The sequence below is a fragment of the Bidens hawaiensis genome, unplaced genomic scaffold, assembly GCF_021521415.1.
Source record: "Bidens hawaiensis isolate Kalapana, Puna unplaced genomic scaffold, B.hawaiensis_p1.1 tig00016259_1, whole genome shotgun sequence".
NCBI classification, from domain to species: Eukaryota; Viridiplantae; Streptophyta; class Magnoliopsida; order Asterales; family Asteraceae; genus Bidens; species Bidens hawaiensis.
In genome coordinates, this window is record NW_027492482.1 from 36,761 (window position 1) to 55,935 (window position 19,175).

General features: G+C 31.9%; 1 protein-coding gene and 1 pseudogene across 2 annotated transcripts; one reads left to right on the forward strand and one right to left on the reverse strand.

Annotated features, from left to right (window-relative positions):
- The first annotated feature begins 3,151 nt into the window (after positions 1-3,151).
- Positions 3,152-7,507, forward strand: LOC143551066 (polyadenylate-binding protein RBP47-like; annotated as a pseudogene). Its single transcript, XR_013138435.1, has 6 exons — positions 3,152-3,565; positions 4,552-5,060; positions 6,060-6,142; positions 6,229-6,359; positions 6,442-6,538; positions 7,192-7,507. The product of XR_013138435.1 is annotated as a polyadenylate-binding protein RBP47-like (transcript).
- Positions 7,508-10,205: 2,698 nt separating this feature from the next.
- On the reverse strand, positions 10,206-17,602 carry LOC143551065 (glutamine--tRNA ligase-like). Its single transcript, XM_077041584.1, has 21 exons — positions 17,250-17,602; positions 15,564-15,686; positions 15,380-15,479; positions 15,190-15,285; positions 15,040-15,101; positions 14,056-14,235; positions 13,825-13,977; positions 13,680-13,735; positions 13,024-13,114; positions 12,870-12,956; positions 12,587-12,784; positions 12,116-12,214; positions 11,908-12,039; positions 11,681-11,817; positions 11,499-11,598; positions 11,320-11,415; positions 11,138-11,238; positions 10,947-11,052; positions 10,771-10,860; positions 10,550-10,679; positions 10,206-10,454 (listed from the first exon to the last, which is right to left on the reverse strand). The coding sequence occupies exons 1-21, from the start codon at positions 17,358-17,360 to the stop codon at positions 10,360-10,362; spliced, it is 2,343 nt and encodes a 780-aa protein (XP_076897699.1). The 5' UTR covers positions 17,361-17,602; the 3' UTR covers positions 10,206-10,359.
- Positions 17,603-19,175: the final 1,573 nt, after the last annotated feature.

The window sequence follows — 19,175 nt, forward strand, 5'->3', positions numbered from 1 at the left end:
AACACAATATATTATACAGTGGCGAAGTAGGCCCAGGGGCCGGGCCTTCCTGTTTTTTACGCAGTGATGTAAATTTACATATTTTTCACCCGAAATTTGTTAAAGAGTGTAAATTTAGCCGTTTCGGCATAAACTTTGAGTACTCCTCCCTTCCTCGTTCTTGGGTCTGATTTATCAGTTCGGGTCAACCCGAATAAGCTTTTTATTTTTAAAACCAAATATATTTGTAGATATAATAGGCTAAGTCTTTAACCACTAAAGTTATCAGAATATGACCATAATCGACTGTTGTCATTCTACTTATTATGGATCGACTGTTTATTGTTAACTTATGTTTTCCGCTTATGACTAATAGCAACACCAATCGAACCAAATCACGTCTGATTGAGGACGATTATGGTTGGAGTTTGTTTTACTCTTCTTTTGAAATGTTTTTTCATGTTATGTTGGTTTATTATTTGGTAATTTACGTTATAAGCAAAGAAAAGTATGTTGTTTAAATTTAGGATTATAGTTTTTTTTTTAGGATACTCAAAACACGATTAATCCAACTCGAATAACCCGTGAGAGATTTAGGTTGAGTTTCGAGTTAAGATTTAAAACTTTAAAACCCGAAGAACTCGGCCGAAAATAACCCCAAAGAACACACATAGTTGTGGATTTAAGTTTACTTTAATGGGAATTTTCTAGTTAAAAACATTTATAGTAGAAAAAGAACTCATTAAAATAACTTGTTTTGATTTTTATGATGTAAAATAAAAGCCTAAAAGTCATTAATTAGAAGTAATAATGTTTGACCAATATTTCAATCATGTAGTTCAAACTAATTTATTTCAAACGTTCATTTTTGTTATAATATTTATTTCTAGTTGACCAAGAAGTTAAGCGACCTAATGACCATAATTATTTTCCCAAATATGTCTTAAATATCCTAGGTTAAACATGAATATGAAAACACTTGATATTCAAATTATTTACAAACTATCATCCCAAATTTTAACCAAAAATAAAACCGTATTTCTTATTAGGTATAACCTTGTATGCTGACATATCTACCTCATCATTATCATTGACATAGCCTCCAACTTACACGTATGTGTCTTCTTGATAGGGCTGAGCACGGTTTGGTTCGGTTCGGTTTTTAGGTGAAACCGAAACTGAAAATTCGGTTTTTTCATATATACAAACCGTTCGGTTTCGGTTTTTTGGTTTTCGGTATTTCGGTTTCGGTTCGGTTATATTCGGTTTATTTTTTTATTTTTTTTTGTTTTGTTTTTTTTTTGTTCTATTAATTGTTTTATGCGACTAGTTCCTACGTACAAAAATACATATTAACATTTACTATTCCTTTCACAAACTCTAATTTCTCTTACAAATCTATTGAACCAACAAACTCCTAATTTGTTTCGGTTGTCGTATATGGCTTAGTATAAATATATTAACAATCATTTAAATTATTTATTTTAATATTTAAAGTTAATCGGTTCGGTTCGGTTTTTTTCGGTATTTTTGAAATGGGTAACCGAACCGAAACCGAAATTTCGGTTTTTCAGAAAAACCAAAAAAAAACCGTCGGTTAATGCTTCGGTTCGGTTTTTTCGGTTAATTCGGTTTCGATTCGGTATTTTCGGTTTTCTGCTCACCCCTACTTCTTGATAACCGACAATCTATTCCTTATAACATAACGGATTAAACTACAATTATTTTTACTTAGTTGCATATTCGAGTTTGTTTTCCTGATAAAATTTTCAACAAAGCTTTTTTTCCTTTTTTATGTAACTACTTTTGATTTTCATTATGAAAAATAAAACCTTAAAAGTCATTACTTACTAACAAAGCTTAATCACCATTTCAACCATATGAGCTCAAACAAATTGCTTTCACACCTTCAAATCACTTTCCTTTTAATCTCTCTTTACCATTGACTAATCTAAGCAACCTAACATAACCATGATCTTTTTATTTAAATCCCTTAAATTATTCTAAATTTAAACAAGAAAACAAAACAATTTTTTAACGACGAAGGCTACCCAGAATAACCCAATGACAAAGGCCTCATACGTCTGCAATCACAAATAGCATTGGGTAGCTCAAACCCACCATCTTCTATGTTAGAGAAAAACCCGCCACCCGCACGTTCACTATGGTAAAAAACGTTTATTATTATCTTGCCTATGAGCTTGTGGTAAGGAAGAGACTTGATGTTCCATGTGACCCGGGTTCGATTACTTCTCTAATCATTTTAGTTTCGGCGGCACCAGGTGACGATAGGAGACTAAACGAACATGTGATGTTGACTAGTTGGATCATTAAACTAAACGAGTTTTATCACCACAATGCCGTACCTTCGGCGGGTGTTCACAGGGGCTGAACTTAGGTGAGGGTTTTCCCCTGACCGAAAGACGTGTATATTCCGATGTAGTAAATTTAGTCATTAAATCCATCAAAATTAGTTAGCCATTAAAAAAAAGCTAAAAAACCTTAATCACTTTCCTTATAATATCCCTTCACCATTGACTAATCTAAGCTACCTAAAGTAACCACAATCTTTTCCTTAAATTATACCAAAATATTCAAAAATTAAACAAGAAAATAGAACTTTTAGTTTTTTTCCAAAACAACCAAGGAATAAAGCCCGTCTACCGAAAGTAATCTAATGGCAAAAGACAACCAAATACATCAACTAATAACTCAAACTCACCATCTCCTATTATGAGAAAAACCCACCACCCGCACGCTCACTACGATAAAACCCTTTATTATTATTATTATTATTATTATTATTATCATATAAAAAACCCTTACTAAATAGTTGTTTAAATATACTTTACACCATAATAACTGACTGAGCGAGATAGCTCAAGCCCATCATCTCATATTCTGATAAAAACCTGTCTCCCGAACACCCACAACCGTAAAACCCTTTTATTATTATTATTATTAAAAACTTTTACTAAAAAATTTGTTTAAATATAGTTTACACCCGTAATCACCGACATGCCGAGCTAACTCAAGCCCACCATCTTCTGTTCCAGAAAAACCCGTCACCCGACCACCCACTGCGGTAAAACCCTTTTTTTTAAATTATTATTATTATTAACAAATCTTTACAAAACAATTTGTTTAAATCTTGTTTACACCCCATCTTTAACCCCTCCTTTTTCTCCCTCACACCACCACCACCTCTCTCCTCAGCCGCCACCAATATGCAACAACCCACCACCACCACACCACCACCCACCACTGACTTAACCCAACAACAACAACAGTGGTTAGCTATGCAACAACAATAACAACACCAACAACAATGGTTAGCTATGCAACAACAACAATATCATCATCATCATCATCCTGCTATGATGTACCAACAGCCACCACCACCATACATGCCTTATCATTATCAACAACACTTTCAACAACAACAATATATTAATAATAATAATAATAACAATAGTAATAATAATAATAATAGTCAGGTTCAAGGTGGTGCAAGTGAAGATAATAAAACTGTGTGGGTTGGTGATCTGCATCATTGGATGGATGAGACTTATCTTCAATCTTGTTTTTTCCCAGATCGGAGTAATAGTTTTGAATTATAGTAATTATGTGAAATAATATAGTGTAATAATAATTACTTAGTTATTTGTACACTTTACGACAAGAGTCATTTGTATTTGATCCAGACCCTATTTATTATTATCATTATTGTTTTGTTAAGATTTTGATTATTTTTTTTTTTTTGCAATTTTACTGATTTAGGGTAAAAAAACAAGATTTAAATTTGGATTTTTATTTATTTGTTATTATTATTATTGTTTGGTCTTCTTTTTTTACTTTTATTCTTTTTACAATTTTACTGATTTAGGAAAAAACCAAGATTTAGGCAAGGGTAGAGTACATTGGATGGCAGTAATCAATTATTACTTCTAGTTACTTTGTGTAGGTCAAAGGATTTGTTACTGAAATTGAGGGGAAATATTTGGAGTATTTAATTTAATGATAAAAATTGAGGTTATTATTATTATTATTTGGTCAATTTTTTATTTTTTTTATTGTTTGGAATTTTACTGATTTAGGAAAAAACAAGATTTAGATAAGGGTAGTACATTGGATGCCAGTAATCAATTATTGCTACAAGTTTTTTTGTTTTCTTGTTTGGTTATAGACTCAGATATTTTATGAAGACTATTTCCAAATCAGTTTCAGTGAAATTGATGGAACATATTTGGAATAATATTTACTTTAATTTCAGATTTTCAGTCTTCATTTTTTGATGTTCTTATGTTTTATTCATTACTTTATAGCTCTGTTTTTAATTAATGAAAATTAGTTGCAAGTTATTTGAACATTGTTTTCTTTTCTTGTAAATAAAAATGTAATCTTTAGTGTTTACCAATCTAGAATACATTATTTATTGTATAATCGAAGCGAAAATTGATGTTTTGTTGTTTGATTTATTATCGTGTTTTGATTAATGGAAATTAACTGCAAATTCTTTAGACAGTTTTATCTTTTCTTGAAATGAAAAATATGATCTTTATTGTTAATACCTTATAATAACGTGCAGGTACAATCAATAAAGGTTATAAGGAATAAACAAACAGGTCAATCCGACCGTTACGGGTTCGTCGAATTTCAATCTCATTCAGCTGCAGAAAAAGTCATTCAAACCTACAATGGGACTATGATGCCGAACACTGATCAAGTTTTTAGATTAAACTGGGCTAGTTTTAGCACAGGGGAAAAGCGAGGTGACATCGGGTCAGATTTATCTATTTTTGTTGGTGATTTGGCTCCCGATGTAACCGACTCAATTTTGCTTGAAACGTTTGCTAGTCGGTATCCATCGGTTAAGGCTGCAAAAGTTGTTGTGGATACGAATACTATGTGTTCAAAAGGTTACGGGTTTGTTCGGTTTAGTGATGAAAGTGAGAGGTCGAAGGCTATGGATGAAATGAACGGTCAGTATTGTTCGAGCCGACCCATGCGTATCGGTGTTGCTACACCAAAGAAACCGTCGGGTCAACAGCAATATGGCCAACCGCAGTTTCCATCACAAGGTGTGTTTCTTATGGCCCCCTTTCTTGATATGTAAATTTTTTTCAATTTTAGTTTTTTTAAGTATAAAAATATTTATAACTTAAATTTTAACTATATAGAGAAACTTATCTTGGTAAAATGATATTTTTAAACACTTTTATAAAGTTCTTACAGTTTATTCAAAAAGTTCTTAATTGTTTAATTATATTATTCTGGTAAACTGTTATTTTTTCAACTTCTATAAATATTTTACTATTTTTTTGTAATTATAAAAAAAGTTCATAACAATTTAATTGTATAGAGAACCTTATTCAGGAGAAATGATATTTTTTTAACATTAATAAAATTTAAACAGTTTTTTTGTTGATAATAAAAATTTATAAAATAGTCTTGTAATCTTTTAAGTATAAAAAGTTTATAACTTAACTTTTAACTATATGGAGAACCTTATTTTGGTAAAATGATATTTTTAAACACTTTTATAAAGTTCTTACAGTTTATTCAAAAAAGTTAACTTTTTAATTATATAGAGAACCTTATTCTGGTAAAATGTTATTTTTTCAACTTTTATAAATATTTTATTATTTGTCTTGTAAATATATAAAAATATATAACAATGTAATTGTATAGATAACCTTAGTTAGGAGAAATGATATTATTTTAACATTAATAAAATTTAAACAGCTTTGGTGTTGTAGATATAAAAGTTTATAAAATTGTCTTGTAAATACAGTTACTTGATAAATCTTTTGTGAATTTATTGCATTGTATATAAAGTTTTTTTTTCTGATGTAATGTAATATGCTATTTTATTTTGATTGTAAATTTGTAACGTTCAAACTTCAAATAATGTAATATTTGCATTTCAATGTAACACGTTAAAAAGTTATGTATATCAAATTTCATTTTTCTACCGTATTTATTACGTTCTGTAAATATTCATAATATATAACATATACAGATTACTAATGTGTGTTTACATGAAATAAAATAAATTTCTTTCATAATATAATTTTTAGCTGTGATATTAGCGGGTGGAAACGGTTCATTTGGTGCCATATCTCAAAACTCTCAATCTGATGAAGATACTTCAAACACAACGGTGAGTTGTCGGTTTCTTTGTAAAACAAGTATCATCTATTTTAACTTCATTAACATTATATTATTTTTTTTTTTTATTTTTTATAGATCTTTGTCGGTGGACTTGACTCGGAAGTCAACGAAGAAGACTTGAGGCAAACTTTCATTCAATGTGGCGAGATTTTATCGATCAAAATACCCGTGGGAAAAGGTTGCAGTTTTGTCAGATTTGCAAACAGGTAAGCATAAGTTATAGAATAGTTTATAGCAAAAAATATAAAAGAAATATTAAAATTTATTTTTAAATTTTTTGTCGTTTAGGAGTAGCGCCGAGGATGCAATTCAAAACATGCATGGTACAGTAATCGGCAAACAAACCGTTCGTATATCGTGGGGTAAAACGCCTGCAAGCAGACAAGTAAGCATTCTATGTTGTTAGATAGTTTGTTATATATAAGGGCATTAGTGTCCTTTTTTTTTATCTTGTTTGTTAGTACACTATATTTTTACATACATTATCTCATCCTCTAATATATTTTTATTTTATTATTATTTTTTGGACAAAATTACAAATTTTGTTCTTTAAATATATGCAATTTATGGATTAGGTCCTTTAAAAAATTTATTTGCGGCGGTGTCTTTTATATGATAAGATACATTCGCTTTTTGTTCTTTACACTAACTGTCATCCAAAAACTCAGTTAAATCCAAACATGCCAAGACTTAACAGGGTTTTTGTTTAACATATTTTATTTAGTTTCTTTTTCAAATAATATATTTAATTTGTTTTTTAATTATAAATACTTAAATAGTATGCGTAAAAAGACTTAAATGCCCTCACATGCCAAGACTTAACGAGGATCCAGTTAGTCAAAAGAATGAAAATCAAACAAACATGTCATGTAAATGACACCACCTGCAAATAAACTTTTTAAAGGACCGGATTCATAAAATGCATATATTTAAAAGACAAAATTTGTAATTGTCTATTATATTTCTAGAGCGACGACTTTCTTTATGTGTTAACATACAAATTTGTTTTAAACTTTTCTCACTTGTGATGTTTGACAGCGAATGGATTCAAACGGGAACTATCAGGGGAAACAAGGGTATGGAGGTGGAGGGTACGGTTATGGATACGGGTATGGTATGGGGCAGAGTCAGGATTCAGGCGTGTACGGTGGTGAAGCGGGATCTGGATAAGTGTCAAATGGGTATGGAAATCATCAGCAGCCCGTAAGCTAATGCGATCGAGTGCGATACGGGTGTGTTTCTGTTAGTGGAGACTATGAAAGACTAGCATAATATTGTTTTTATGGGGTTATAAATGTGTAATTCAGGTCTTATTAAGACTTAAAGTTTTGAGGATAGTTTGTGATTCTGTTTTGAATTATTATTTGTTGCTTGTTTGTTTGTGTGTATGTTTGTGGTAACGCTCAAGCTCTAGCTCTTTTTCTAAAGTTGGAGCTTGGTTTTTGAGTTGTTCTTTCAAGCTCGGGCGCAGATCGTTTATTATTTAACAAATAATATACATTTTTTTATTATAATTATATTTATTAAAAAAACCGTTAAACAAGTCTAAACTTGGCTCGAGCTTGGCTGTCAAGTGTTAACTTAATACACAGAGCTTTTCATCGATCCGAGCTCAAGTACCAAACGAGCTTCTCACACAATACAGGTGCCCAAAAAATCCGAACCCGGAACCGGACTAAAAAAAAAAACAGAACCAGTTTTTCTTATGCCCGGGTATTTTATACCCGAACCCGTACCCGACCCCACCCGTAGGGTATGGATAGGGTATGCATTTCAATACCAAAACCCGTACCCGAATCGGACCGATTTGTACCCGGTAATACCCGAAAACCGGAACCGTTTCCATATCCAGAACCTGGTTTTTCCAATACCCGAAATCGGCCTTTTCAAAAACCCGATCTATATCCAAAATTTCCCGAAAAATACCTAAAAAATATTCGAAAAATACCCACTAAAAGTGCAAACTCTTAAAAAAAACCAACCTATACCCGAATAATACTCGAAAAAAAGCCAAAAAAAACCCAAAAATAGGGTTTTTTCAATACCCGAAAATAGGGTATTCAAATGCCCGGTTTTAGAATACCTGGTTCTACACCGATCCGAACCCGATACATAGGGTATGATTTTTAAAGGCAATACCCGGACCCGAACCCGATACATAAATGATTTTTAGAGAAAATACCCGGACCCGAACCCGACCCGGGACCCGGGTATTGCCAATACCCGATCATGCCCGAATCCAGTTCCTTACCCGAGCCCGGGTATTTGAAATACCCAATTTGTGCACCTCTACCACACAATGCTAAATGATCTCCCCATAGATCGAGCTTTGCTTGAGACTCGGGTTCGGCTCGAGTTTGAAAAGGCTCAAGCTCATTTTGAGCTTCTTATCAGTTTGAGCTCAAGTAGCTTGTGAGCAGAACCGAACTCAAAACTTTTAATATGTTTAAAGTTGGTTTATCATGCGCTTTAGAACTGTTTTGATCTCAAACCGGACCATGAACCGATTTCGAACGTTTAGTTTACATTATTAGTCTAGATTGTAAAGTTGGTCCGTAAAACTAATTACTGTAGAATCCCGAAATTTACCAAACAACTACATTAATATCAATTTAAATTGAAAGAAAATGAAAAATCTCCATGATGGGTCATCGTTCTTTTCAATCATCTCCACTCAACTGCTGCTTAGAAACGTTAACCTAGTTTTTTAGTCAGCTTTGTTTCTCAGGACATCTAGTGTGTGCGATGTCATATTGATTATATTAGTAGTTCAAAGTTATATTCATTCAAATACAAAAACGAGCACAAATGGAAGCCAAAACGCACATATAGAAACCAAACGAAAAAAATGGAAGCTAAAGGGCACAAATGGAAGTCAAAAGACACAAATGGAAGCTAAAAGGCACAAATGGAAGCCAAAACGCACAAATAGAAACCAAACGAAAAATGGAAGCTAAAAGGCACAATTGAGCTCAAAAGGCACAAATGGAAGCTAAAAGGCACAAACAGAGCCTAAAAGGCACAGATGAAAGCCAAAACGCACAAATGAAATTAAACGAAAAAATGGAAGGTAAAATGCACAAATAGGGCCTAAAAGGCACAAATGGAAGCCAAACTACGAAATGGAAGCTAAAAGGGACAAATAGAGCTTAAACGGCACAAATGGAAACCAAACTACGAAATGGAAGCTAAAAGGCACAAATAGAGCCTAAAAGGCACAAATGAAACCAAAACGCATAAATGGAAACCAAACTACGAAATGGAAGCTAAAAGGCACAAATAGAGCCTAAAAGGCACAAATGAAAGCTAAAACGCACAAATAGAAACCAAACTACGAAATGGAAGCTAAAAGAGACAAATAGAGCCTAAAAGGCACAAGTGAAAGCCAAAATGCACAAATGAAAAACCAAACTACGAAATGAAAGCTAAAAGGCACATATAGAGCCCAAATGGCACAAATAGAGCATAAAAGAGAAAGGATTGAAATAAAATAAAGAAATGGTTGCCAAAAGGCACAAATGAAGCCAAACGAATAATCATTCGGAAGAAATGACCCCTTGATTGAAAAATCCTGGTTCCGTCAATGTGGACGAAGATCACTCAAAATGAAACCAGGATAAACCGACTTGTACATCCCGAAGTCCATGAAAAATCATCAGGAAGAACCAAAAGATGGTGCTCCCTTTTTATTCCGTCACTTCATATAGCCCACTCCGCATGGTCTAAGAGGGAAGATTGATGAAACAATAATGTAAAAACCGGCATGGTTAAATGTATTCCATGAACGAACAAGAGTTAAAAGTAAAGGGTAGTTATTACAAACGCTAGCCCTATTTAATTATCGTAAATTACCTATTGAACGACGATTTGAGTTTCTCGATGGTTTCGCTCTAGAAGCGATGATCCGCAATCAAAAACCATCCAAATTTCGCCAAATAAAAATTAGGTAATTCATTTCATTTCAAGGGAAAATAAAAGTTTTTATAAAAATATTTGATGGAAAATATACCCATTTAAGTTTTTTAAAATATTGACTAATTTACCCTTTTAAATAACAAACTTATTCTTTTAACCATCTACACACAAGACATTAACTCCCTATCAAAATAATTTAATAAAAACAACCAATTTTATAATTTTTACTTTCATTTTCAAACAAAAAAAGTACGAATAACGTAAGTAAACAAACGAAGTCATACGATTCATCTACTTCCCAGTTTTCCCATAGTTGTCTCGTAACGTAACCGTCCTGTTGAAGATAAGCTTTTCGGGTGTCGAATCCTTATCAGCCACAAAATATCCTAGCATAAACAAACACATATTTCAAAAACATTCAAAAACAAAATTCCGAAATAATTAGTGAATTATGCGACAACGAGAAGGTTCTAAAACTTACCAAGCCTTTCAAACTGGAACTTATCGTCGACTTCTGCAAACTTGAGTGGCGGTACAGCATACGCACACGGTATTATCTCTTTCGACCCGGGATTTAAATCATCAAGCCAGTTATCAAGTTCTCCAGGATTCTAATTCCAATATAAACATAATCATTACTTTATTACTTTAACTAATGCTGTTTTAAAATTATATGCCCGGTAATTAATATAAATCGCTAACCTCTGAAAGAAAGAGTTTATCGAACAGCCTGACTTCCACCTTCAACGGGTCAACCCCGGGAGACGGCTCGGCAACCCAATGAAGAACTCCCTGTGCACACGCAGAGTATTTTTATTTAATAATAATAATAATACATATAAACCAACTAAATGTTAAAAAATGGTCAAAAAATATACCTTTGGTTTTGTTTTCTTGAAAGAATCATACTCAGCGTGGATCTCAATAACCGTCTTTTTGTCATCAGAAAGCACCACTTCAGTACACTTTATAGGAAATGCATATCTGCATTGATATTATTATCATTAATATATATAAATAATTTAATTAATAATTTAAAACATTAATTATATCGTAATTAATATTGCACCTGAGCAGGACAGTTTTTCCAGGAGCAAGTCCATAGTAGTCTTTTGAATCTTTCATCCTAAAGTCGGATTGCTCTATATAAACAACATTCGAAAACGGAACCTGAATATGAAAAAAAAAACTTATTAAAATTATAATTATAGTTTTACATCATAATACAAATAATGGGAAGAAAAACTCAACCTTGTAATAAGATGAGGCATCATCGTTCGGGGCATCGGGCCATTTCTTAGCATCAAGGTCTATTACTGAATTCGGTTCAAGATTAGTTATAACAACCTACAACCACCACAACAAAACCTAAATATTAGAATAACTGCATAATCATAATTATTAAATTTATTATATTAAAATCTGCATACCTTTAATGGATGTAGCACGACCATCGCACGAGAAGCGGTTTTATTGAGTTCTTCACGCACATGATATTCAAGGCGTTCCAAACGGATCATACTACCATCACTGCAGACCAAAGTGAAGCACTATTAAATAATTGCAAATAAATTAAAAGTCATGAATTAAAAATTAAATTTATTAGTATTACCTTCTAGTAATTCCGATTCCTCTAACAAAAGCGTTTATTGCGGTTGATGTAACACCCCTACGCCTCAATCCCGCTAACGTCATCAAACGCGGATCATCCCATCCGTCCACATAATTCTCGGTCACAAGCCGATTCAACTACAAGGTAATTTTTTTAATATAACTTTTATAGAACTTTTAACTGTTTATACAACAGTTTTTTTTTAATTTAAAAAATATATAACTTACCTTACGCTTTGACATCACGGTATTGGTGATATTTAAGCGAGAGTATTCCCACACGTAAGGCTGGTAAAGACTTAGTGCATCCAGTAACCAGTAATACGACGCACGTCTTGTTTCAAATTCAAGTGTGCAAAGCTACAAAAAGTCAAAAACACATTAAAATATAATAGTGAATAAAAAACAAGTGAAAAGTGGGTCCCAGGTAACTTACCGAATGTGTGATGTTTTCAAGAGAATCGACAATGCAATGTGCATAATCGTAGCTCGGGTAGATACACCATTTGTCTCCAGCATGTGGATGAGGAGTGAACTGAACAAATATAAGTCAGTCAAAATATTATTAATATTATCAAGTCAAACTAAAATAATATATATTTTGTCGGGATGATAATACTCCCTCCGTCCCATTAAAAGTGTCCATATTTTCTTTTTTGTTTGTCCCATTACAAATGTCCACTTTTAAAATTTATTAGCCAATTTCCAAATTTACCCTTAAACACACACAACTAACATTAATAAACAATATTGATGGACCCAATTTCCAAGGGCATTATTGTCATTTAGTAAGAAAAAAAAAGTAATAATTCAATCTACCTTGAACTTTGTGTTTTTCAAACCTGGACACTTATAATGGGACGGATGGAGTAATATATATTTTGTCGGAATGATAATACTATTGTACCTTGATTCGATATGCAATGAGGTCATACATATTGAAATTATCGCTTTGCATATCTTGTTTCATTCTAAGTGTAGCTTTTCCTTCTTCAATCAAGCCATTTTTCATATCATTGAACAATTTAAGTGATTCTGAAATTGGCCGATCTCTCCATGGACTGTTCATCTTTTTCTCTCTGTATTCTTTTATTTCATCACCAGTCTACACCAAAAAAATATAAATAAACAATTAAATTATCAGATCATGAGTTTGTTGTACACGAAGACAAAATGTGGTAACTAGAAACCTGGTGATCAACATAAGCATGACCCCTGCGTATAAGCTCGACTGCTAAATCATATAGTTCTTGAAAATAGTCACTGGTGTATGTGATCTACAAATTTATAGCTTAATTAGAATAAATATTTTTCTTGATTTTGTAAATTAATAATTTTTTATACCTTAAAAGGTTTCCATCCCATCCAACTCACGATTTCTTCAATATGATCAATATATTCTTTTTTCTCTGCTTCAGGGTTAGTATCATCATACCTACAAAATATTAGATCTCAACTGTATAAGCTAAACTAAATTTTAAAGATAAATCATGTGAGAACCATTTTGAACTGAGAACTTTGAGAACCATTTTGGACCATAAAAAAAATTCTTTTTAAAAAAATAAAAAATATATATATATAACTAAAAAACGCGAAAATAAAAAAAGTACAAAAACCAAAAAATTTTATTTTTCATCCCGATTTCATAAAAAAATACAAATAAAAAATCGGTTTTAGCAAAATTATACATATATATGTATAATACGTATTTTATAATTTTATATAAGTTATTCTTTATACACATATGTACAATTAAGATAGATAATAATGTACATATGTGTACAATATGTAACTCGAGACTAAATAAAAATATACATGTGTATAATTAGGGTTTTTTTAATGAAACCGGGATGAAAAATTAAATTTTATTTTTTGTAAACTTTTCGTTTTTTTTGTTTTATAAATTTTTTAATGGGTTTTTTTTTTGCCCAAAAAGTTCTCTTAGGATCCTCACCCTATTTCATACTACATAGTATATAAAAATTGAAAAACAGTCTTACCGCAAATAACAGCCACCACCTCTTTCTTTTGCAAGACCAAAGTCAACAAACATTGCCTATTAATATGAAACACAGTATCCATTTAATAAATGACATTCTAATAATAACATGTACATAATTAAATTATGAAATAATAGAAATTTACCTTTGCATGACCTATATGCAGATATCCATTCGGTTCTGGTGGAAAACGGGTCAAAACTTTTCCACCTGTTTCCTTCAAATGTTTTTCCAATATTTCTTTTGTATTACAAGCTCTAAGCACAGGTCTATCACTGAAATATACTTCTGTATGAACCTGTAAAACAACGATAAACAAGTCAAAACATGATACAAATACTTAAAATGGCGAGAAATTAAATAATGTTAATACAACCTTATAATTCTCCTCTGGTGCAGGGAATATTAAATAAGGGTTGATTTCTTCTTCAATGGGAGTTTTTTCTTCTTCAACTTTTTCTTTAACAACTTTTTCTTTCTTCTTTTTCACAGGCTTCTCGTTATCAGCTTCGGTTTTTTCACCGAGTAATTCATATAACTTTGAATCTATCAGTTTCTGTTGAAAGACACATGAATAAATATTCATTATATGTTAACAAAAGGCTTTTATGCATAAACTATGAAGATACAAAGCCCCTCATTAGATTAACTTTAACCGAACAAACGATCGAACATGAACAACTAACAAACAAGGTTTTCTTGTTCGTGTTCGTTCGTTGAAAAAATGAACTTTTTTGTGTACGTTCATTCGTTAATAGTATAAACGAACAATATATGAACTAACGTAACTTTACATAGATGAACGAATATAACTGATCTATAACGAATTAAAGTAAACGTAAACAACAATGTGTTGGGCTTAAAAAGTTATACGAGCTAGACTATAATGTAATGAGCCTAAAAATTTTAAATGAACATATTAATGGAAAAAAACAAACGTAAACTAATGAACATATATGAACACCCGAGACATGTGTTCATGTTCGTTAGTTAAACTAAATGAACAAAAAGCTTTGTTCGTCTATGTTAATTTACTAAATAACTGAACATAAGCAAACTTCCCGCCGAACGGCTCACTGAACATTCAGGTTCGTTTACAAGCCTAAAGAAAGTTATACTAGCTAGACTATAATGTAATTAGCCTAAAAATTTTAAATAAATATATTTACGAAAAAAAACAATCGTAAACTAATGAACACGCGAGACATGTGTTCATGTTCGTTAGTTAAACTAAATGAACAAAAAGCTCTGTTCGTCTATGTTAATTTACTAAATAACTGAACATAAACAAACTTCCCGCCGAACGGCTCACTGAACATTCAGGTTCGGTTACAAGCCTAAAGAAAGGTGAGTGATTTACCTTAACAATCTTTGGGTCGGCCCACGGCTGCTTCTTCCGTACATGAGCAAACAAATCACCAACTTTAAGCAAATGATCAAATACATGTCAGCTTTATACTTCCACAGAAACTATTATTAGCTTCATAGATATAATGAAATTAGAACTCACCGTTTGTTCGGTAACGTTGCTCTAAAATAGCACTCTTTTTTCCTTCAAACATTTCATCAACAGTGCGTTCTATGTCTTCAGGGGACACCTCAATCCCTATTGCCAGATAAACGATTGTATACTAAGTTTATAATACTTACAATAATTAACATCAAAAATACATAAAGTCAATAATAAAGTTCAAATATACCAACACCACAAGCTTCTTCAAATTTACTGATATCAAGACCATCTGAGCTAGTGACGGTAAGAAATGCAAATGCAGCTTCTACCTGAGCTGGAGCTTTTATCTGCCATAAAGTATAAGTATTTTAATTATGCAAATAGATTTTAACATTAAACACTACTACTTAAAGAATCAAATAAAGTGAAACCTTAGACGAAACAATGTATTCCAGCAACTTGGGACGATGTACAAGAGCATTAGAAGGGAACTTTGTAGCAACCGTGTAAAGAAGATTGCCAGTAGACCGTTCACATCCATCAGTGACATTTGCCTGCATATGTGTTATTAATTACATAAAGATGAGTGTGTCCTCTTTATGAATAGTTAACTATAACAATATATTTGTATTCCAAGGGTTGTAGTTGTTCACTTGTTTGTGTTATATTACATATCGATTGTCAAGAAATGAAAAATTAATTAATGTTCGATGCGGTTTAAGGCTAAAACCAAACCAAAAACCAAAACTTCGGTTTTTAGATTTTTTGAAACCGTTCGGTTTCGGTTATTTTGGTTTCGGTTCGGTTTCGGTTTTGTCATTTGAGCTTGAAAATTTGTGGCCGAAAAAAAAAGTTAGCAAAAAATGTAATTAATTTAATAATAAATAAAGTTAACTAATAGACAATTATATATTGGACCAAAAATATATGAGTTAAATATTTATTAAATTCTTATAAATTACTTAAAATAATAAATAAATAAATAATTAGGAATTCGGTTCGGTTTTTCCGGTTTTTAACTTTTTATTACATGGAAAACCAAAACCTAACCATTAGTTCGGTTTTTATAAAAACATAAAACCAAACCGTCAGTTTTTGTTTTGGTTCGGTTTTTTCGGTTTGGATTTTTCGGTTTTTTGGGTTTCGGAATGGTTTTTTCGGTTTCTTGCACACCCCTAACTATGATAGTTATACTGGTTATAAACTTAAGTTCTGTTTCATAAAAATTAGGGTTCTTGATTCTACGCTAAGTTTATCAAATATAGGAAAAAAATATATTTTTAATATATTACTAGTAAACAGATTATTCTAACTCTAAATGTTATGCCATTTGTATATCAATTCCCAAGTTACATGTAATCCAATGACAGTACTTTTAACTACTCCAGATTCACTGATTCCTAAACATTATTTTCACAAATTAAGCTCACACACAGGGCTGTAAACAAACCGAACCATTCTTGAACCGTTCAGCGGGAAGCTCGTTTATGTTCGTCTGTTTGATAATTGAACTAACATGAACAAAGAATTTCTTTCGGTAAGCCGTTAGCTTAACAAACGAACACGAATACAGGCCATGTCCGTTCAAGTGTGTTTGTGAATGTTCGGTTATCTGTTCGATTAGGTTCGAAAGTTACGCTCGTTTACATATATATGTTCGTTTATTAGAGCTTTACTATTGTTATTTTTATTTATATTTTGATATAATTACGCTTATGATTACTATGCTAAGTTTTTTTGGATATTAGGTGGTGTACTTCTGGACTTTGGTGATTTTGTGTTCATTTAGTGATTATTATAATTCTCAAACTAATATATGTTCGTTTATGTTTGTTTATGTTTTGTGTTCGTTAGTGTCCTTTAGTGTTCGATACCGTTCGTCTGCATCAGTTTACAAAATTAACGAACGAAACGGACAAACACGAACAAGCTCAATTGCTTAACGAACGAACACGAACACAAAACTCCATTCGGTAAACAAAGGCTTAACGGACGAACATGAACAAGGTCTCATCCAAACCAGTTCGGCTCGTTTACCGCCCTACGCACACATACGCAATGATGAACTAGAGTTCAGAATCAACTGCATGCAATCATACTACTAGCATGAAATTTACCTCCTTAATCACTGCAATAAGATTGGAAGTGACTTTATTATTGGCAATAGTGTTTTCCGCCGTGCGTTTATCCAATCCAATCTTCAAAAACAAATCTAGAGCTTCCACCATCTTTTCACACCAAAATTACTCCAAAATCTGTACAATCATGATTCAGCTTGTGCTTAAATTTCCGTAATCAAATAATATCAACGTGCCAGTAACAAAATTAAACTCTCATTAACACTAGCGGTGTAAACGAGCCAAGCCGCTCGCGAGCTATTCAAACTTGCTTCTCAAAAAGCTCGAATCAAACGGAGCTTAAACGAGCTCGAACCTAACAATAAGCTAGTTTAACAAACAAATCCGAGCCTGAGCTTCAATTATCGGGATCAAGCCTAAACGAACCTATTATTTATATAGATTATATTTATATTTATTATATATAGTGTATATTTATTCAATCACTACTGTTATATATAAACTAATAAAAGTATGACAAATAAAACTAAATAATATATATTATGTTTTATACTAAATTATTATTAAAAAATATATTTACATAAATTTGAATATAGATAATTTAATTAACAAATAATATAAGAGCGGACTCGAAATATAGAGATAAAGCTCGAAACGAGCCGAGATCGAGCTCTCTGTGATTTAATCAATTATTCACATAGTTTTAATTCAATATATCTAATATATAGTTATTCAATCACTGTTGTTATATACATAAACTAACAAAAGTATGAAAAATATAACAAAATAATATATATCATGTTCTATATTAAACCATTACTAAAAATACATACATATAACTTAATCAACAGATAATATATGAGCCGAACTCGAGCTCGAGCTCTCTGTAAGTTAAACGAGCCGAGCTCGAGCTAAAATGACATGACATCACAAACGCCACTAAAATAACATAATAATAATAATAATAATAATAATAATAATAATAATAAACTGCAATTAACTGATTGAATTCAAGTTTAATCAGCTAACATGTTCTATATTAAATTACTACTAAAAATACATATATATATATATATAACTTAATCAACAAATAATATACGAGCCGAACTCGAGCTCTGTGTAATTTAAACGAGCGGATAATAACCTAAGATATGAGATGACGTCATCAACGCCTCAAAAATATCATAATAACATTTCAGTTGAGTAATTAACTGATTGAATTGAAGTTTAATCAGCTATAATATTAAACCTAAATCTAAATAAGTTTATACATTTGAACTGAATATATCAGTCTATAAATTATATATTAACAAAATTAAGCTATAAATTACCGGAATCAAACGCTGACTCCGCAGGCGTTAGCGTTAAATCTGAGAAATGCGGTTGAGAGAATAATTCGGGTTTTGTGAGTGGTAAAGGGTTTTTATTTGGGTTTAGGATTCTGTGGGCTTACGGGCATCGTTTTGTCTATGGGCCAACCCATATATATTCGTTTAAGGTAGAGACTAAAAAAAACCTGAATCCGGAACCAGTTTTTAATACCATAACCCATGCCGTTTCATACCTGGAACCGGGTTTCTCTAATACTCAAAACCGGGTTTTTCAAATACCTAATTTATACCCGAAAATCCCCCTAAAAATGCAACCCCTTAAAAAATCAAATCTATACTCGAAAATACATGTAAAATAGCCTAAAAAACCCAAAAATAGAGTTTTTTCAATACCTGGAAATAGGGTATTCAAATACTCAGTTTTGAATATTCGTTTATATACCTGACCCGAACCTAATGCATAGGGTATGGTTTTTAGAGACAATACCCGAACCCGACCAGGGTATTGCCAATACCCGATTTTCCAATACCCGGTCATACCCGAAACCGGATATTTAGAAAACCCGATTTGTGCACCTCTAGTTTATGTGTCTGTAAATGAACAGACGTTTCATGAACTGCTTGAAGATAAGTT

What these genes read in the sequence shown, in the direction of transcription:
- LOC143551065 (XM_077041584.1), bottom strand. Translation starts at nt 17,360, where the DNA reads ATGGTGGAAGCTCTAGATTTGTTTTTGAAGATTGGATTGGATAAACGC. An exon ending in TGCATATAGGTCATGCAAAG is followed by an intron (nt 13,736 to 13,824) that starts GTAAATTTCTAT and finishes TCATATTAATAG; the next exon opens with GCAATGTTTGTTGACTTTGG. An exon ending in GGAATCGGAATTACTAGAAG is followed by an intron (nt 11,599 to 11,680) that starts GTAATACTAATA and finishes TTTGGTCTGCAG; the next exon opens with TGATGGTAGTATGATCCGTT.